The sequence below is a fragment of the Acomys minous genome, assembly GCF_964271855.1.
Source record: "Acomys minous genome assembly, chromosome: 16".
NCBI classification, from domain to species: domain Eukaryota; kingdom Metazoa; phylum Chordata; class Mammalia; order Rodentia; family Muridae; genus Acomys; species Acomys minous.
This window is the reverse complement of record NC_140498.1, coordinates 17923753-17945582: the sequence shown is the minus strand read 5'-3', so window position 1 is coordinate 17945582 and position 21830 is coordinate 17923753. Positions and strand designations below refer to the sequence as shown.

At 44.6% G+C, this 21830-nt stretch overlaps 1 protein-coding gene across 1 annotated transcript in view; it reads right to left on the bottom strand.

The window, feature by feature from the left end:
- Window positions 1-21830, bottom strand: part of RAD50 (RAD50 double strand break repair protein) — a 66225-nt gene that overhangs the window by 2133 nt on the left and 42262 nt on the right. Inside the window, exons 21-24 of the mRNA XM_084763008.1 lie at window positions 19746-19970; window positions 3174-3259; window positions 2498-2640; window positions 350-483 (exon numbers count right to left, since the gene is read on the bottom strand). Coding sequence (XP_084619134.1) covers window positions 350-483; window positions 2498-2640; window positions 3174-3259; window positions 19746-19970 — 588 coding nt within the window. The remainder of the gene's footprint in view (window positions 1-349; window positions 484-2497; window positions 2641-3173; window positions 3260-19745; window positions 19971-21830) is intronic.

The window sequence follows — 21830 nt, the reverse complement described above, 5'->3', positions numbered from 1 at the left end:
TAGAGCCGGGGGTGGTGGAGCCAGGACCAAATGTCTGGCCAGGACACACTGACTCCTGTGCTTGATGAAGGAGTCAAAGGAAACCCAAAGTCCAGAACTCCTCACATTTACTTGCCCTACAAACATACTTGGGGAGAGGCAAGATAGGTCTGTGTCTCTTTTATATGCATTGCTGTTCTGCCTGCATGTGTGTCTGTGTGAGGGTGTCTGATCTCCTGACCTGGAGTTACAGACAGATGAAAGCTGCCATGTATGTGCTGGAAACTGAACCCAGCTCCTCTGGAAGAGCTCTTAACTGCAGAGCCATTCTTTTTTTTCAAAAAGCATACAACCTGGTTGAAATACTTACTCAACCAAAGCATGTGCAAGAGACTCAATGTTTTCTCGGTCAAGATTTGTCGTGGGCTCATCCAGGGCAAGGATGCCACAGTTCAGACAGAAGGTCTCAGCCAGTGCCAGGCGGATGATGAGAGAGGCCAGCACCTAGAGAAAGGGAGGGGATGGTAGGATGAACTGAGTTTGGTGATGCACACCTTTAGTCCCGGCACGCAGAAGGGAGTTTTAGACCAACCCAAGCTACATTCTAAGATCCTATCTCCAAAACCAAAAAAGGGTAGGAGGAGTGGGCAATGCCACAGGTCACTGATGTTAGGGACAGTTCGAAAGAGGCTCATGCTTTTCTGGAAAGTGGACCATTAGCCACATTCTTCCAGCCTATCATTTGCGCTGACATAAAACACTGAGAGCATCTCTGCTAGCATATAGAAACCAGGTAGCCTGTTCTAAATCACACCCAAGTGCATGCTTGCTTGTGTAATCGTGTCAATGAGAAAACAAACACCATAGGTTAAAATTAGCAGAGTATGGTTCTATTCGTACTTACCTGTAGGGACTCCACTAAATACATTCATGGTTAATAAAAACCAAAGATTAAAACCCTCATGCTTGGCCCTAGTCCTCTTGGGGTTGAAGGGACACAGCAAAGAGTCAAGACTGTTTTGGGCAGCACACAGTGCTTTTGTGTGAGCTCTAACCTCGGAACGCAGAGCAGTGCACACCTTCCCTCCGATCCCCAAGCAGGTCAGCAGACTGCAGAAGCCTATTGTCCCTTTTGGGGACAGACACTTCCTTCCTGCCTCTGAACCCTACTCTTGCCAATGTACCAGCACCACCACTCACATGCAGGCTGCTGGCTGGCCCATGCCACCACACCATTCACCTGACATCTCTCCCTGTACCAGGAAGCAAGCACTGCCAGTTGTCACAATTTAAGAGCAGCTACAGGAAATCAACTTTTGCTCACAGACTGTGTTTCAAACTCATTTATAGTGAATATCAGATGTCACCAAACAAAGTAAGTAGGATACATTATACATTATACATTATAAATTAGTCATTTCTTCAGACTATGACTGAGATAGTAATCTCCATTTGCCTGAAGTTGGTGTTAGCTATCTGGGCTGGCAATAACTAGGATAATTATGCCAATAATGTGGCATCCTTTCCTAAGCACGTGAAATTTTATGAAAATCTGCTTTAATCTGAAAGCCCAGAATCTGCACTTTGTGTATGGTTAGCAGCAATCAAGCATTCGTGGCCTCCTGGGATGCAGCTCTCATGCTCCAGCCTTACTGAAATACCATTTCTCATCCCAATTTTCCCAGTGCTGCAAACCTGCCTACTGTCCTTCCCAAGAGCCTCATGAAGGGCCAGTGGCCTGAGCTAGCCATGGATAAGCTAGCCTTATCCATGTTGTGAGGGCAGAAAGCCCATACACGCGCTATCACTGCTCCAACGGCAGACCTCTCTATTAGATGCCTGTGGCCCAGCCCAAGGCGATGCTGGGGTGGGGGAGATGAAGGCCTGTGCAGGAGCTGGACTCTCAGTGACGGACATCATAACGCCTCACTTGGTTCAACGCAGGCTCTGGTTTGCTAGTGCTCTTTGTTCATCTGAGATGGAGTCCTGTACAGCCCAGGCTGAGCTCACACTCAGTGTAGCCAAGGACGACTTTGAACTTTCGGTTCGCTTGCCTCCACTCCATAGCACTGTTTAGGTTCAAGTTTAGATAGTGGCGAGGGTCAAGCCTTAGCCTGCTCACGCTGATGCTAGGCAAGCACTCTAACAGCTGAGCCACACCCCTCCCTTGCTAGTGCTATTTCTGATTGGCACTATAATTACCATTAATTCTGAGACACTCCTAACCATTGTTATGTCAGAATGTATCTTTGGGCCCCTGAAACAGTGTCTTTACTATGAGGAGTGATGTGAAGTGAAAATGGGTTTAAGTAACTCGACCCTTTCTCTTAATAGCTCTCTTCAGAGCGCTGCAGGGCCTGCTAGCTGGCAGTGAGTGATGGCAGTCGTGTCTGCTTAACAAGGTGGCCAGAGAGCTGTGAAGAGCGTCTCTTTCACGTAAGGGCAGTCGTAGGGCTTTGCAACCTCGGCTCTATCTTTCAGCTCTTTACCTGGCTCCCTAGATTGCTGAGATACCTGCCTTTTGTCCAGCACTGCATCGTCCCCGCATGTCCAGGGCTGTGTCCCCCTTCAGCATCACCACTCGGTAGTTGTAATTTCGCCTTTTATCAGAAGCCGATACGTTCTCATCAGCATCCGATCGAATTTCTATGTATTCAATATCTGATATAGAAAGCAGAGTAGTTTAGAGAACCCACCCTGCACCTCTGTCACTTATACACAGTGTCAGGGAAGCCTGGGGACAACAGTGAATCTGGTGTCCTTGGAAGTCTGGCTGCCTTGCAAACTCTCTGGCCAGGAAGACTCAGGAGGCACGTGTTCTGGCCAGATGCAGCCTGGATGGTTCACCCCCCCCCCCCCCCCCCCGCCTGGGCCCGGCACCTCTTCTAAGAGTTTCCTTTGGGTACATTTCTTATCACACTGGGGCCTATCCCTATCTGAGCTTTCACAGAACCCATTATGTCATCAGCTAACTGTGTCTGCTGCAGCCAATATGAGTCCTACAGGGCTTCCGAAGAGAAACTTTGCATTTTCTTTTTGTTATAAGATGTTGCAAAGATAAGAATTCTTAGAAAAATCTCAAAGACACGCTCAGGAAGGGGTTTAGGAAGGCAATGCTGGCATAATAAGGCCATACATGGGAGGCTATGGACAGAGCTTTGGAAAAAGCATTTGGGACACACCATGTTAGTTACCTTGTCCACGATAAGTACTCCGCCAAAGATCACGAATGATTTTATTAATTTCTTCCATTTTCATACTGTGAAATTTCATTATTGCTCTGGGGAAAAAAAGCCACTTTCACTTAGTGCAATATGTACTATTTATATGAAAGACATAATTCTGCAATAGTATATGCTAAATTATATAAATATATAATACATGTAATAATAACGATAATAAAAATGTCACTGCCCTAGTACTTTGAATTATAAAAGCTGACTATGAAAAGAGCTATAAAAATAATTAAACAGGACCAAGCAGTGCCATTTCCCTAGTACTGAAAGCTGCCAGGCATATGGCAGGCCCCGCGTTCTCACTTATCTTCATTTTCACTCTGGGATCCAAGTACTTCTTTAAGTACTCAGAAACTGCCAGGGTTGAGTGTGGTAGCACACACCTTTAATCCTTGACTCTGGAGGCAGAGATCCATAAACCTGATGCCAGCCTGGTCTACACATCAAGTTCCCCAAAGCTACATAGTGACACCCTGTCCCAAAAAACCCCAAAAACCTTTCAGAAAATAAGTCTTTAACAGACTTCTTTCCTGGGTCCTGAGAGAACAGGGAAGGAGCAGCTTCCCTGACGCCCGCAGGAGGCCTGTTGTTGGCCGAGCTACGGCTGCAGCTAGCCAGGGCAGTCCTTGGCACTTCAAGAATTTTTCATTTCTAATTTATTTTTTGGAGCCTGGGTCCTGGGCTGTCCTGTAGACCAGGTTGCCCTCGAACTCAGAGATTCACCTGCTTCTGTCTCCTGAGTGCTGGGATCAAAGGTGTGCGCCACTACACCCAAGTCTCTCTACAACTATTAGGGTTTATCCAAAGCCAGGCCCTCATGCTCTTTTATTTCTCAGGCCGGTGAGACTTTAGCCAACCCGAAGGCACCTTTGGCTTAACAGGATGACTTACGTAGAAGCCCGACTCTTTAGTCAGTCACAAGTGCTTGTCCTAGCGTCACTGGTGCCCACAGGCTTGCCCTTATTTCCAATTCTCTCTTAAAGCAGCAGTCTCTAGACACTGAAGGAAGAAATGTTTGACTTGAACACCATGCCTGCCCAAGCTACCTCAAACCTCAGGAGGCAGGGCCAGCAGCTAACAGAAGGCAAGCTTCAGGGCTATCACCATGCAAAGGATGTGAGCGAACTCCTTCCTTGCAGGCCTCTTATCTGATATATACAAAAAAAGAAACCAAACGTAATGCCGCTGCCTCTTTACAATCATTTTGTGATCTTCTGATCATCAGCCAGAGAGAAAGAAATGACTCAACATAAATACGTCTAAGTATCAGATGGAGAGCTGCTGAAGTAGGAAGCCTGGAAAAGCCATGCTGCCTCACCAAGTCTCCATTTTCTAATTCAGGCTCATCTCAGCCTAACATTTATGCTTCTTTCATAAAGAGTGTATAAACCAGCTATTACTTTCTTTAAAAAGGAAAACGGCAACAAAAAAAATACTTGATACAATGTTCTGGGGAACAATCACGTATGAAAACGTGGCTTTTATATACTATAATCCTAATTTTTATAAATGACTTTTAAGATGTTATTTTTTTAATTGGTAACTAACATAAAGTAAGCATGTGAATGGAACAAACACCAGGCCAGGCGGGAGGGCCAGAGCTATGGCTCCAGTGTGAAAAGGCAGCCCCCTCAGGCTGTCACAGAGCGATGACTACTGCTACTGTTGGCTGACCCAGTGGCTAAGGTTTGTTTTTTTCAGGGAGTCAGCACAGTAGGCAAGCAAGCGACCACTGAGGATGATGAAGGTGACTGCAGTAGGCCACCTAAAAAAGTAGCAGCTGACATGAGTGGTCACCAATAAGCTTCGCCTTCTGAAAGACAAGACACTCTCAAAGCCACACACTATTTCTCCATTCTCCAATTACTACACAGATTCTATAAAATTTGCCCAAGATACAGAAAGTGGCTAGGATACCAGCAGCTTTGATTATGACAGTTTGTTGTTGCTGTTTTTTTTTTAAGGCAGTGAACAGACAAGATGAGTTTTATCAACTCCTCAAGTGTGCCTATCTTCTGGGCATAAAAGTCGTATAAAGCAAGGAGAAACTGAAAAGAGCAAGAGCATCTGGGCCTGTTTTTGCCTATGATGGAAACAAGCACCCCAAACAGAACTGTGTTTGCTCATAAAGGCACTGAATAGACCACACGGCGGTGGAGACTTTACTCCTGTGCATGGAACCAGGCGCATCTTAGGCAAGCATACCACCCCACCCCACCCCTATACACCATCTCAGTTTACCGAGTGCTATCTAACTCTAGAAAGCAAGGACAACAGACAAGAAGAAAGCTGTCCAAGGCAACTTACTGCGATCCAGACTAAAGAACTGATGAGCCAGTGGATCTAAAAGAAACATTTGGTGCAGTAACACTGCGTTTTGGTAAAAATCACAAGTGACAAATGGAAGAAAATGTCTTTTCTTTCACAATATGTCTCGTCAGGCATCTACAGCATCAGCAAATGCAATCTCACACAGACACAAGCACTCTTCCCACAACAAGAAAGGTAAGTGCTGCCTATCATAGCACTCTAGAACAGTAGCTTGTAAGACTTGAGCGAGAAGGGAGTGAAATGACAAGTGACAGAAGGGAGCCTGCCACGGTCTCTGCAGGTAAGGTTCGACTGTATGCCTAAACATACAAGAAAGTCAACTGAAATATTAAAATTACCAAGTTAGCCAGAAATGAGCCTAGGTACAGTGGTGCAGGCCTTTAACCCTTCACTAGGGAGGCTGAAGCAGGCAGATCTCTATGAGTTCTGGGCCAGCATAGTCTGCATACTAAGCTCTAGGACAGTCAAAGCCACATACATAGTGAGACTCTGTCTCAAAACAATTTATATAGTATTACTATAGTTTCTAACACTGTTAGGAAAGAGACTGTTTCGGGTTCGGGGCAGGTCCCATAGCTGGAAAGATGGGTCAGTCAGCAAGGTACTTGCAGTGAAAGTCATAATTTAGAACCCCAGACCCTTTGTAAAAAGCCAGGTGCCTTGTATCACTGGGGAGATGCATACTGGAGGACCCTCTCAAGATCACTGGTCATCAGAAGTGATGAGCCCCAGAAACACTCTTCCAAAAAATTAGGCTTAGAAAGACCCTGTGTCAGTGGGCAATGGTGGCACATGCCTTTAATCCCAACACTCAGGAGGCAGATCTCTGTGAGTTAGAGGCCAGCCTGGTCTATATAGTGAGTTTCAGGACAGCCAAGACTATACAGAAAAACCCTGTGGGGTTGGGAGGGAGGAACAAAACAAAACATAACTATAAAATATGTAGGAAGAAAAAATTTAAATGTACAGGCTCTAGAAGGGCAAAAAGAACTAACTGAGGGTTGGAGAGATGGCTCAGCGGTTAAGAGCACTGACTGCTCTTCCAAAGGTCTTGAGTTCAATTCCCAGCAACCACATAGTGGCTCACAACCATCTATAATGGGATCTGATGCCCTCTTCTGGCCTGCAGGTGTACATGCAGGCAGAGCACTATATACATAATTTAAAAAAAAAAGTGAACAGTAGACACATTCTGAAGGGTCCACAAGGGCAGCATTCTTGTTGCAAAAACAGATTCTTCCTCAGTGCAGCACAGATAGAAACAACCCAAGAGAACAGACCCTGGAGAGCTTAAAAAGAGACTTCAGTGAAATCTGTACACAGAACTCTAACATTCTGAGAGAACACACAAAAATAAAACTGTGGCACTGAGGCAAGAAGAAATATTAAAAGTTTGTGGACACAGTTAATGCAAATAGAAACCTCTGATGATAATGTAACTGAAATTTCAAATCAACCGGAAAGAGAAAAACAACAGCATCATGACTTTGAATCACACTCCAAAATAAAATTAAATGAGAGTAAAAATGGGCTTCTGTCTCAGTTGAGTTAAGCACCTACTCAGCCAAGTGTGAGGATTTGAGTTCAATTCCCAGAACCAACATAAAGCTGGATGCAGTAATGCGTGCCTGTAAATACAGCTCTCCTACAAAGAGACGAAGTGGAGACAGGAGACTTCCGGGAGCTCAGGGACCAGTTGTACATAAGAGATCCTGCATCAAAGCAAAGTCTAACAACCCAGGTGACCTGTACACAAATGCTGAGGCATACATGTGTATCTCTGCTGGCTGTCCACCCCCAGAACGAACACACACACACACACACACACACACACACACACACACACACACACACACACACACACTAAAATAACAGTGTGGTGGCATACACCTGCTACTCAAGATGCTGGTCAGGAAGATTACTGAAAGAAAAGCATTTCTGTAACCTTTGGATTAAGACCTCACTAAGGCATAGAACTATGAAGCTATAAATTAAGTCACAAATGCCACCATGAAGAGATTTAAAGTACAAGTGATGAACCAGATAATTAAAATTTTAACCAGAGCATTTTCTGGGCGGTGATGACACAAAATGATCACATTCATATACAACAGGAGGAAACACAAGCTTTGTAAGTGCTTTTGGGCCAGGTGGTGGTGGCACACACCTTTAAATGCAGCACTTGAAAGGCAATTGGATCTCTTTTGAGTTTGAGGCCAGCCTGGTCTACAAAGCAAGTGCCAGGACAGCTAGGGCTACACAGAGGGGGTAAAAAGTGCTTTTGGGAACCAATCTAGCATTAACAAGTTAAAAATGATCATGCCCTCTGACCTAGTAGCTTCATTTCTAAGAAGCTATCTTTCTGGTCTATCTGCACCAGCATGCGAAGTCACACATACTGCAGCAGTGGTGCGGCCACATTTTAAAGCGTCCTAATGTCAATGTTTGAAACAGATAAAATCTATTTTATGGAGTACACAGATACTAAGAGCAATGAAGCGCGCACACACACCTATGAGCATAAAAGAACTACATGGTTACTTTAAAAAGAACAGATTGGGAGATGGCGGTGCAGGCCTTTAATCCCAGCACTGGGGGGGGGGGGGGCAGATCAGGCGGTACTCTGAGTTCAAGGTCAGTCTGGTCTATAGCCACGGCTACACACAGAAACCCTGTCTCTGTCTCGAGAACAGAAACAAAAAAGAAAGAGGAGCAGCAGCATTCACATTGTGTATGGCATGCTAACACACAGTGAGGGAAGCAGGATTAGTAACACAGCAGCACTTTGGTGAGTATTAGGCATTGTCACCAACTGAACCTATGCCTACCCTGACCTGTGTTCTGTGACGTGTAGATGTGAAGTACGGAGAAGCACAAGTTACCTGTCACACATGTGGCACAAATAATATGAACTGAGAGGGAGGGACGTAAGAGAAACCCAGGAGGACATGGATGTTAGTTAAGGCAACAAAACTGTGCAGCATGGTGAGGGCCACTGTGAGCAGAGACCATATGGAGAAGGCAAGGATGGAGGTCTTTCCCAAAATGGCAACCGGAGCCACTTATTAGCCTAGCAGAACCACTGTGGGGCACAGGGGTGAGAACAGTGTGAGAGAGTGGAGGTGAGGACAGCTACCACAGTAGCTGGTGAGGGACAGGCTGCAGCTGATGGAGGGAAAGCAGCCCTGAGGCAGCACCATGTAAGAACCCTGTGCCAACTGGAGCCGTCAACGGGCTGAGTTACGTTACTGTCTGCAGTGCTTGTTACAGGTACGTAACAGCTAAACAAACACATCAACGCATGCCAAGTGCTATGATTTCCTCATAAAAACTGCTTCTCAAAAAAATATGAAAAATTTTCAGAAGGCAAGGTATGGTAGCGCATGCCTTTAATCCCAGCATGTGGGAGGCAGAGGCAGGTGGGCGAATCTCTGTGAGGATGAGGCCAGCCTCGTCTACAAAGGGAGTTCAGGACAGCCAGAGCTATACAGAGAAACCCTGTCTTCTAAGAAAACAGCAATTTATAAACCCACTTAGTCTTATAATTAAATACTCACTACTAGCTTGAAAGAGTTCCTTAATAATTTCCTAGTACTCCGTTGCATTTTGTGAAGATGAATGGTAGTTCTGGTGGTCCTGAGCCCAATAATATGATCTTCCAAAGGACAAAGGTTTCCATTTGAAAAGGCAGCAGCACATGGCCAGAAAGTCAAAAAGTCTTGTGCTGATGAAGCTACTGTGACGGGAGGTATATCTTAACCACTGGTCCATGCTACAGAATGTACCAGCAGCTGTGAGTGGATGCACACTGCACTCTGGATGGCAGTGGATCAACACAGGCTGGCTGCTAACTCCATCAAAGAAGCAGATGGTGGAAGCAGCTGTACCTGTACAGGCACCGGGTACCTTGGGGATGTAAGAAATCTGTTACTTTCTTTCTGAGCAACTTTGTTACAGAACTAAAACTTCTCTAAAAAAAAATATTGTATTAAAAGAAAAAGCAAATCAAACCCAGAGGTGACTGCAGCCTGCAGAGCTGCTCTAGCTTACCCCCTTGCTTTTTCACACAGGCGCCCGTTAGATGCTTCCAAGCCAGCCATACTTGCTCTTTGAGTGAGAAAGCTCTGTGAGCCTGATTACCTCTTCCCAAGCACACTTGGCTTCCAGCCTGATGCCACAAATGGAGCAGCATGTCAGGCCTCTTGCTGTTACTTTAAAAGCTAGTTCCTACCTCAGGATCTGGCCACCAGTGTAGAATCAAATGCTTACGATGCAGCCATGAGAAAGCAGGTGCCTAAGGTTAGAACAGCATCATCTAGAGACCCAAGCTTCCTCCTCAATGTCTGACCAAACCATCTTACAGGACTTAGGCAGAGAAGACAAGAGATTAATGCAAAATCTGAATTAGTGCTCAAAATAGCAAGTACAGAGGCAAACCCTGAACTAGATTTCCTAGACCTCAAGCCATCTCGCTGACTAATAACTGAACAGATCAAATACATATGGACTTTTGGTAATTATTACTTTAACTTGAAAGCATAAAAACTTAATGCAACCAAGAAGAGACTTGATACACTATGAGCATATACAGGGGGAGGAAGTCCCCCTCAGGCACAGTCATAGGGGAGGGGAATAAGGGGAAAATGGGAGGGAGGGAAGAATGGGAGGATACAAGGGATGGGATAACCATTGAGATGTAACAAGAATAAATTAATTTTAAAAAGTGGTACATTTAAAAAAGAAAAAAAAACTTAATGTAAATCATGCTTGAAAAAAAGCAATAAAGATACTTTCAAAGGCATTTTCCAAAATATACTATTTTCATCTTTGTGTTTAAGACTGCCAACCTTGAAACATACCTTGCCAAAAAACTGGCTATGGTTTATTAGCCTTTAAAAATATTACTATGTTCAATTATGTGTATATAGACATATGTCTGTGCGAGCCTGTGTACATGAGTGTAGGTGCCAAAGTAACCCAGGGCACAGGATCCTGGAGCTAGAGTTGCAGGCAGTTGTGGCCTCCTGGTGTGGGCCCAGAAGCTCTGCAGCAGCACAGGCTCTGATGCTGAACCGTCTCTCCAGCCCCCATGATTAGCCCGTTTAATGCCGGCTGATGTTCCCACTGCCCCAGAACTCAGTATCAGGGGAGTTTCCTGCCTCCTTACATTTGGGTCAGCAGAAGTCCACCTGCCCAAAGAAACGGTGTCATGAGTACCATGTTTCAAATAAATTAGGATTTCTTCTTGCTGAACACAAAATCCTTAATTTGGCAAATTTAAGTGACCTTTTTCCAAGTTAAAACTATTATGACTTTATTAAACTTAATTTCTTTTTAGCTAGCCTTCTGAATATCAGCTTCTAACATTAGGCAATGGTTCAACCATTACCACAAGATAAACATTTGCTTAAAACAACAACCCTGCAGTAAATGTGAAATGCCACTGGCTATCTTTGGGTTTATAATCAGTCCCCTACAGGATGCTACCATATGAACCATAATGCATCTGTGATCATCACAGAATGAGTCCTGAATAAAGTTCTTAACCAGAGCTCCCCTTGAAGGCAGGAACTCAGGCTCTCAACACCTTGGCAGATATAAAGCTGTGGGAGTTGCATGTGTCTCAAGTCTTAGAAGCAGAATGGTGTTAACACATGATGTTTCACATCTGGAAAACACATATTGGAGAACCTTTTGGGCAAGTGACATATTCCAGTTTCTTTTAAACTATGTGCCGTGTGGGGTCATGCGTCCTACGCCGTGTGAATCCTTCTCAGCTAGTGTGCCTGTCAATGCTTCTGCTTACTGCTGCCTCAGATGATTACTAATAACAGATGCTAATCAGCTCTTCTCGAAAATGCACTGCTAATTTCCTGTGTTACCTTAAATAGACTGCTGTGCAGCAATGACACTGACAGCGTGCTTTACTCTAAGATGAGAAACAATGAGGGAAATTTTAGACTTTTTGGGGGAGGGAAAGGGAGAAAGCAAATTTAGGGATCACAATATAAATCTTGAGACATCACTGCAGGAGAGACCTCACAGAGACTCCTTTTGAAGAAAAATTCACCACCACTTTTCTTATTTAGAAGAACGCATCTGATTAGTAGATACGAGACCTCACTGAGCAGTCTGTCTGGCTTTGCTCCTAAGCAAGCTACATTTCTGGAAAGCACCCCTGCACCCCCTCACCTCCGCCCACTCCTGGCTGACTCCACAGCGCTCCCAGCTCCTCCTTGCTTACTCAGTGTGATACCTCACGTTCCTCTGTGGAAATGCCCTTCCTTCCCCAGGCCAGACAGCCTAAAGATATCAAGGCATGCCCCTGGCCAACTCAGCAGCTGAGGGAAAGGACAGGTTACGGCAGGCTTTGATGACCTCTTTGACACACACGTAAGCACACGGTGCCTTACTGAGTGACAGCTGGAGGGCTCCTGGACAGGGTACTCTGACAGTTAAGGCACACACACACCCCAGGCCTCCAGAGCCACACACTGTACACAAGGAGGACTAAATTCACAGCAGCCCCTTCAATGCAGCAACGCTCCCACCCGTCACTGGTTCCCCCAGTTCCCTCTACATATGATCTCAAGTTCTGGCTCCCTTTATAGCAGAATGTGCTATCCACATTTCTCTCCTACCATTTTCTCCTCACCCAACTCCAACTTTAGTTTCATCTGCTGGCGTCCTAGCCATAAACCTCCAATCTGTCAACTTCAAGGTCACCTCTCAGCCCATCTTATTCAATTCCTCAGAAGTTAATCCAGTGTGACCCGCTTGTAAACCAGTCTCTATTCACTTCCCTTCTCTAGCCACACCCTCTCCAATTGCAACACCACCCACAGCTTCAAATGTCACAGGTGTACTCTAGACACTGGGCTCTGTATTTAACTTTCAGCTGGAATTCTTTATTTAGAAGCCTACATAAACATTAAAGTACCCAGCAGAGAACTTTCCCTTTCCTCTCCCAAATCCTGTTCATTTCAGGAATAGCAACGTATTCCAAAGAGCCCACTGCACAACACCTCTCAGCCTTTCCCTTCCTTCACCTGGTAGTGAGGTGTCTCAACTCTATTACTCTCACTGTTCCTCAATTTCATGGCTACACCCAAGTCTTCCCCCGCCATCTCTTTGGGCACCAGGCTGGTCTTTTCTCGCTGGCCTTGTACCTTCTCATCTCCACCCAGAAGGCAGCACATGCTCTTTCACCATGGCTGCTCAGCACAGCACACTCAGCCTGTCTCCTGCTCCTGTGGCTGCTGCATACTCTGCACCTGGCATGGTCATGCCCCCCTCCCCACTGTGCTCCTCCTCAGTCTTATATTGCTCATTTTCAGTGTTCATTGTAGTATCCACCATGATGTACTATTTTCTGGCTTTTTTTGAGGGGGGGGAGACAGGGCCTCTCTACATAGCTTTGGCTATCCTAGAACTCACTATGTAGATCAGGCCAACTTGAACTCACAAAAATCTACTTCTCTGCCTCCCAAGTGCTGAGATTAACGGTATACGTACCACACCCAGCTGCTTTTTTCATAATTTGCTTCTATATTTGTATACACTTTATTAGAACAGTGTCAAACATGTCAGCAATCAAAAATCTGAATATAAATGATAATTTTGTATTTCGTTTTATCTATTAGAGGAGTTATAAAATAAGTGAAAAATTGGTCTATCAGAAAGTTGACTTAGGCCGCATTTATATAATATAAACATGTCTATAAGTACAAAATAGGTGAGTACAGGCTTTTCCTTTAAAGGTTTTTGTTTGGTTGGTTTGTTTGGTTGGTTTTTGGAGACAGGGTTTCTCTGTCTAACCTTGTTCTGTAGACCAGGCTGTCCATGAATTCACAGATAGTAGCCTGTGTCTACCTCCCTGAGTGCTGGGATTAAAGGCGTGCGCCACCAAGCCCGGCTTCCTTCAAAGGTTTAACAAGGGCTACCACAGTAGCAGTTTAGCACACACAAATAGAAAGCCCTGCTTCTAAAGTCTACCTCTGCTAGTTACTTAGGTAATCCTGGGCAGGCTGCTTAGCCTCACAAATAAACACAGTACATGATACCCTGTCTTTACAGATGGACAAACTAATTTGGTTACGACTAATATAGTTAGTACAGTGTTTCCTCTGTAAAGCTCCCAATTTTGAGACATTTAATCTTGAAGAATATTTAGATAAGAGCAACAGAAACCTCTATTTCCTTTACAGAGTTAGGTTTTTGTTTTTGTTTTGTTTTTCTTTTTGTTTTTTTTTTTAAAGTGAGTAGGGAAGAAAGTTTAGGAACTTCAAGACTGGAGCAAGGAGCCAGCAATGGCTTAGACAAGAATCCTAGCACTTGGGAGGCCCAGGGAGGAAGACTAATAAAAAATCCAGGCCAGCCTGGGCTACACAGTGGAAGGTCCAGGGCAGCCTGGGTTACACGGTGGATGGTCCAGGGCAGCCTGGGCTACACAGTGGAAGGTCCAGGCCAGCCTGGGTTACACACTGGAAGGTCCAGGCCAGCCTGGGTTACACACTGGAAGGTCCAGGCCAGCCTGGGTACAGTGAGTAAAACCCTATCTCAAAAACTAAACAAATGAACAAGGAAAGAGGAAGGGAGAGAGGAACATGGCAGAGGAAGCGGGATTTATTCTAAATTGTCTTTAACTATCTCTGTAGTGAATGTGAGTATAGATTTTTTTTAAATTTCCATTTTATAGAATAGGAAACAGAAGCTTGTGGTAAATAATTACCTAATATAACAGGGACAGTAATTTTTTCTTCAGCTTCCCTTTCCTCCTTTTGCCCAGTTCCTTGACCCCACCACCAATCTACTCCTCCTCCCTTTCTCTTCGAAAAAAGCAGGGCTCCCATGGATATCAACCAGCCATGGCATAGCAAGCTACAGTCAGACTAGGCACCACCTCTCTTATTAAGGCTAGAGAGTCAATCCAGTAGGAAGAAAGGCTCCCAAAGCAGGCAGCAGAGTCAGAGACAGCCCCCACCCCGCCCCTATTGTTAGGGTCCCACAAGAAGACCAAGCTGTACACCTGTACATATGTGCAGAGGGCCGAGGTCAGACCCATGCAGGCTCCACGGTTGGCGGGTCAGTCTCTGTGAGCCCCTGAGGGCGCAGGTTAGTTGAGTCTGTGGGTTTTCTTGTGTCTCTGACCCTCTGGCTTCTACAATCCTTCCTCCCCTCTTCTGCAGGATTCCCCAAGCTCCACCTAATGCCTGGTTGTGGGTCTCTGTATCCAGAGACAGTACTTTTAGCTTGTATTATAGGTTTGGCAGGCCTTGTGAAGATCAAACTTGTCAACTTTTAGAGAAAGTCGACCCTGCTGTGTAATTCCCAGTTTCACTTTTCCATATGGTATCTTTGACTGTATTCCATACGGTAGCTCCTGATTGACAATGTGTCCTGACCTGTTTCAACACCTTGCCAGTGGGATCCCATTCCTCACTGCACAACCAAGTCAGTGCTAAGACTGCCAGACCCACAGCATCTGTTCTTAAAGAACTAAAACAAAACAGGAAGAGCAGAGCACCCCCTACAGACACATAGGAAGTCGCTGGGAGGGCAGAGAACTACTCAGGGAAGCAGAGAGGGCTCTCTAGTAATTTGTTTCAAGACCTTAACTAAATTCCTATCAGAGTTGTGGCAAACAAGATTGTTCAGTAAGTTTTTTTGTGGCGATCAACTCCCTGAGATAAACAACGAAGGGAGGATGATTTATTTTTGCTGGGCTTCACTCATGGTCAGCTGCCTGCATGGCAAGGCATAAACAAGAGGAAGGACATGAAGAAGTTAGCTATTCACTTCATGGCAGTCAGGCAGCAAAGTAAGGTAAGCAGAGGAGACCAGAGCCAGGAACTGTCTTTGGACGTATGCCCTCAGCAACCCACTTCCTTCACGTGGGCCTTGCCTCCTAGGAGTTCCACCATTTCCCAAACACCTCCTCAAAACACCTTTGAGTCTATGTCTTTTGAAGCTAAGAGTGGCTTTAAACTCACTATCTGGCTGGAGTGGATTCTCCTGCCTCCACCTCGAGGACTGGGAGTCAGGGGCGCACCACCACCTTGGCTTCAAATCTTGTGCTGACTAAACCAATGACTTGAGACAGAGCCTTGACGCCCTAACTGCCTCTGGAAATCCCTCACAGACACACTGGTCCAGGAGCTTACTTGTCTATGAGCTTTGTGTGCATGCACCTGTGCCTGTGTAGAGACAAAGGTCAATGCTGGGTGTTTTCCTCTATGACGTTCCACCTTATCCTGGAAACAGGTCTTTCCCTGAACTTGGAGCTCACTGACTCTGCTAGACTGGCAGCTAGCAAGCCCCAGGGATCTTCCCTATGTCCCTCTTCCTAATGCTGGAACTAAAGGCACATACTATTGTGCCCAGCTTTTTATGTGGAGTCTGGGGATCTGAACTCAGATCCTCATGCTTGCATGATAAGCACTTTAGCAACTGAACAACCTCTTGGGCACCTCTTAGGTGCTTCTTTTAAAACAAAACCGCCTGGTGTGGTGGTGCACACCTTTAATCCTAGTACTCAGGGAGGCAGAGGCAAGCAGATCTCTGCGAGTTCAAGGCTACCCTAGTTTATAAAATGTACAGTCTATATATTCCTGGCTGTCCTGGAACTCACAATGTATACCAGGCTGGCCTCAAACTCAGAGATGTGACTGCTTCCAAATGCTGGGATTAAAGGCATGAGCCACCACACCCAGTTTCCAAAATTCGAGGATGTATTCAGGTTGACAAGATTAACCATCAGTAGAGAGGCAGAGGCAGGTGGATCTCTGTGAGTTCAAGGCCAGCCTGGTCTATACAGTGAGTCTGGGACAGCCAAGGCTACACAGAGAAACCTTGTCCTGAAAGACAAAGAACACAAAACTAATCACAAGTATCTACACACAAACATCAGTATTTCCACATACCAGTGACAAACTATATAAAAACAACCTCATTTACAACAGCTATAGAAACAAAAATCTGGGAATATATTTAAATAAAGAGAAAGACAGACCACTACAAAACAAACAAACAAACAAACAAACAAACAAACAAAAAACCCAAAAAACCCCTGTAAAACACGAATGACAGAACTCAAAGGGAACACAAAAAAGTGGAAAGATGGTCTGTGTCCAAATTTATAAAATGGGAGTGAAGTACTATTGAACTGTCCCCTTGCTACCCAAACTGGCCTACAAATTCTGTGCAATCCGTATCACAGTACCAATGACATCCTTCAGATAAATAGGGGAAAAGTCCTTGATTCATATGGATCCATAAAACAAGGAAGCAAGCAGACAAAACCCAAATAGTCAAAGCACTCTTGGACAAGAGGGACAACAGAGAAAGTTACCACATTACCACAGAATGGTCTAAAAGCTACAGCATCAGAACAGCACGGCACCGACAGAGAAACAGATACCAGATGAATGCAGCAAGGCGGAGTGTAGGAATGTAAGTATGTCCCCACTGTTACCTGGCCTCAAGGAAGGTGCTAACAACAGACAGCGGCAGAGGACAGTCTCTGCTGTGAATTGTACACGGAAGGCTGGGAATCAGAGTATGAAGCTACACACAAAAATCAACATGGGTAATGTTTAACAATGAAACTCAAACTGGAGAAGGGAGCACTGGGCAACTACTCTGCAGTAGGTGAGGGTTTGTTTTGGGGGAGACAAGAATCTAAAAGTATGGGGAACAAAAAACAAAAGCAGAAAAAATTACATCACTCATCCCAGTACTCGGGAGGCAGAGGCAGGCGGATGGCTGTGACTTCGAGGCCAACCTGGTCTACAAAGCGAGTCCAGGACAGCCAAGGCTACACAGAGAAACTCTGTCTCAAAAAACCAAAAAAAAAAAAAAAACCAAAAAAAAAAAAAAAAAAAGAAAGAAAGAAAGAAAGAAAAAAGGAAACAATCAAGAGAGTAAAGAGAATACAGAAGGGGGAAAACATGTTACCTACTCATTTGGCTGGGTAAACATCCAGAACATATATGAAACTTTAAAAAATGAGTGGTCTGCTGAACCGTGGTAGCACATGGCTTTAATCTCAGCATTTAGGAGGCAGAGGCAGGCAGATCTCTGAGATTGAGGCCAGTTGGGTCTACATAGTGAGTTCTAAGACATCCAAGGCTACAGAGAGAAACCCTGTTTCCAACAAAACAAAAATCGAGTGGTCCAATAAATTAAAGAAAGGACAAATGAGCTACACAGGTACCTCTCAAAATTCAAATGGCCAGCAAACTCAAAAACACAGCTATCATTTGCGATCAGTGAAATACACACCATTCGTATTATGAGAAACCATCTCACTCAGAATGACTACAGTAAAACAAAATGCTGGCTAAGATGTATGAGAAGGAACTCTCATATACTCCGGAAATCAGCCTGAAAATTCTTCAAAACAAACACAACTGGAATGGTGGCTCACACCTTTATTCCAGCAGGTACTCCAGAGGCAGAAGCAGGCAGATTTCTGTGAGTCTAAAGTCAGCCTAGACGATACAGTTTAGACCCTAACTCAAACCAGCAAGCAAAAACCAAGAATTAAAGGTAGAAAGCTCAGTAGATCCGGCACTTGTACAAGCCTGATGATCTGAACTCAATCACAGGAACCCACGCAAAGATAGTCGGGTACCAACTCCACAAAGTTGTTCTCTGACCTCTGCAGGGGTGCCATGGCATTTAAGTACGTGTACACGTACACGTATACACACACACACACACCCTCTTACAAACATACAAAAGCAATACATTTTTTTGAAGTAGGCTTACCATATCATCCAGCTATTCTATTTCCAGGTACATATTTTCCAAAGGAAGTCAACAAACCAAAGACAGCAGCAGAAAGACAAATATTTACATGTTCCCTCTTAAACACAGCTTTAAAAATGTCCTGGAAAGATTGATGATGGTGGCACATGCATTCAATGCCAGGCTTGGGAGGCAGAGGCGGGAGATCTCTGAGTCGGAGGCCAGCCTGGTCTATATCCCAAAGCTGCAGGCTATCCAAGGCTACATGGTGAGATCCTCCGCTGCCCCTACCCCCCCAAATTGTGAAATAAAACACTCATAACTAGAGAAGGGGCTAGTGAGATCCCATCAGCTCATACTGCACACATGTGTGGAAATATACTGACTCTATTAATACATATGATTGATATGTTAATAAATCAATAATTTAAAAATATTATTCTGATTTTTTTGGGGAAGGAAAGGGAGTTTCAGACAGGGTTTCTCAGCTGGGCGTGGACGGCTTTAATCCCAGCACTCGAGAGGCAGAGGCAAGCGGATCTCTGTGAGTTTAAGACAGGGTTTCTCTGTGTAGCCCTGGCTGTCTTGAAAGGCAACTTTGTAGACCCTGCTGGCCTCAAACTCAGAGATCCACCTGCCTCAGCCTCTTGAATGCTGGGATTAAAGGTTCAACTACAAAAATGCTTTAGTCTCAAAAATAAATAAATACTAAAAATGAATCAGAGGACTGTACACAAAGGCCACAGTTGTTTCTCACTTTAACCCCATGGCATTAAATGCACAATAATTCACCTGTTTCAGCCTCTTACATGCTGGGACCATAGGCACTGAGCTACCATATCAGGCTAGTAAACTATTTTAAGAAACAATCCAGTATTCTGTAAAATCAGGGATATCCCACAACCCACTGCCACAAATACAGCTATCTTCTATCTCTGTTAGAAGATGCCCAAAGAGTATCCACAGCAAGGTTTGTGTTAGGAGTACAAGCACAGGAGAACGGGACACAGGGATTCATGGCAGAACCCTGTACATGAGAGCATGGATGAACTACAGCCAAAGCAAAACAGAAAAGCCAAAGCAGCAAGTCCTGAAGAGCACCTGAAATGTGATGCCACTCTCAAAGCTGAACACAACACACATGACTCAAACCTGGTTTTTAAGAGCAGAGAAAGCAAACATCTTCGTTACTGTAATAGGGTGAAGAGATGGCTGAAGGCTGAGATGAGAGAGCATTTAAGTGGATGCCAGCCAGCGTTTAACAGTAGAGTTCTTGGACCGGTTAGGGCAGATATGCTTTACAATGTAAGCACACACTCATACATAAGAATTTTTCATTCCATGGTATATAAGAAATCTCATATACTGAAAAGACAAAAATGGGAAAAAGATGGCCACAGTGTGCCAGCTGCTACCACCGCAGTGAGCACCAAGCAGTGAGGCACTTACTGGTCGAGGGTCTTGTAGTAGATGTCCAGGTCCTTGTTCACCAGCTCTGTGGTTCTCATGACGATCATCATCTCTCTGTACTTTTCCTCAGCATCCCGAAACTGAGGTTCTCGGAGCTCCTTCTTAAAGTGAAGAATTTCCTCTTCATAGCCTTTCTGACGCCCCAATGCCAAACTGTGGTTTCTTTTTAGAGTGTCTATGTTCTCTTCCAATTTCTGATGTTCACTAGAAAAGGGGAAATGATTAGTGAGGACCACTGTTTAGCTTTCAGCAACCTAAGCAGAAAGTCCCTTTAAGCTGGGGCCGCTCTCTTCAGGGACAAGCACACAACAGAGGTTCTCCTTGTTTTCTAAGACATCTGAGCTAGTTCTCTTCCTCCCAAACTTCTGCAGTATTTAAGTTTCTGAGCAGCTGAGCAGCTAATTTCTGTGCACCAAATAAGAACCCTGACCACACACGAGCTCCGTGAAAGGCCCTGGCCTTTAGATGCTGACCATGTAAAGGACTGCTGGGGACTCCAGAGACAAAGTCACACACTCTGCCTCAGACCTAAGGATGCAACGATGGCCAAGAGCGAGAAGTCACTGGATAACAGGTTTCAATTAGCTTTATCTACAAATGTCAGTGTCAAATTATTTTCTACAGTAAAATTCATTCAAAAATTTGGTCTCTATTACAAAAAGTCTAAAAATCACAATTCTGACCAAAAGGTGGTAAATACTCAAAAACTTCTGGTACTCTAGCAGATTATACAGATGTCAATATATGTCTTAAATTTTTATTTATCAACCACTTATTTTTTACTTTTATATTTATTTACTTAGGTTTTGTTTGTTTTTGTTTGTTTTTTTTTGAGATAGAGTTTCTCTGTGTAGCCTTGGTTGGCCTGGACTCGCTTTGTAGATCAGGCTGGCCTTGAACTTAGAGAGATCCGCCTGCCTCTACCTCCCACCACGCCTGGCTCTATTAGCTGCTTAGTAAGTACCCTGTATGTGCTGTGTATTGCTCACCAGCTCGTGGCACTGTCACATAGTAGTCCTGATTATCCATTTGGTTGATACTTCTGCCTTTTTCTAGTAGTGACAGGTTTGTTAAGGTGCAGATAGGCCTGGCCTTTAATCACAGCACTTGGGAGGCAGAGGCTACCCAGTGAGACCCTGTCTTTAAAAATAGCTAAATCTTAATCACAGAAGTAATTCTGTTGTTGTTTAAATGTGGTTTGGGCTGGAAAGATGACTCAGCAGTTAAGAGCACAGGCTGCTCTTCCAGAGGACCCTGGTTCAATCCCCAGAACCCCACATGGTGGCTCACAATCACCTAAAGCCAATTCCAGGGGATCCAACACTGTCCTCTCGCCTCTTCATGCACTACTTGAATACGGAGCACACATATACATATAGGCAAAATACTCATAAAACAAGTTTTAAAAAATTCTGACTTGCGATGAGGTCCCAGCACTGAGAAGGGAAGTTAGACACCAGGTTCTACTCCGTAACCAAGAAGCTTTTGTGACTGATACCTGCAGGCAAAGGCTGGGCATCAACCACACTCCAGGGCAGGCCCCAGGCTTAGAAGGAGTTGGCCAACTCAAAATGAACTCCATGGTTTTTGTTGTTGTTCTGAGAATAGGGTCTTTCTATGCAGATCAGACTGGTCTTGAACTCACAGAGATCTGCCTGCCTCCACCTCAGGAGTCATGGGAATTAAATGCATCTGCCACTACTACCCAGCTTCCATAGTTTTTTGTGGGCTTTTCGTTTCATTGTATTTGGCTTTTTTTGTTTGTTTGTTTGTTTTTTTGTCTTATTGGTCTTTTTGTTCTGATTTAATTGTGTGTATGTATGTGGCTTTTATTTTTTGAAAGAGAAAGAATGCCTTTAATTCTAACACTTGGGAGGCAGAGGAAGATAGATCTCTGAGTTCAAGATCAGTCAGGTCTACAAAGCAAAAGCAAGTCCCAGGGACAGCCAGGGCCACATAGAGAAATGCTGTCTCAATAACAAAACAAACAAGCTGGGCAGTGGTGGTGCACTCCTTTAATCGCAGCACTCAGGAAGTAGGCTTTTTGAAATCTAGGACATCCAA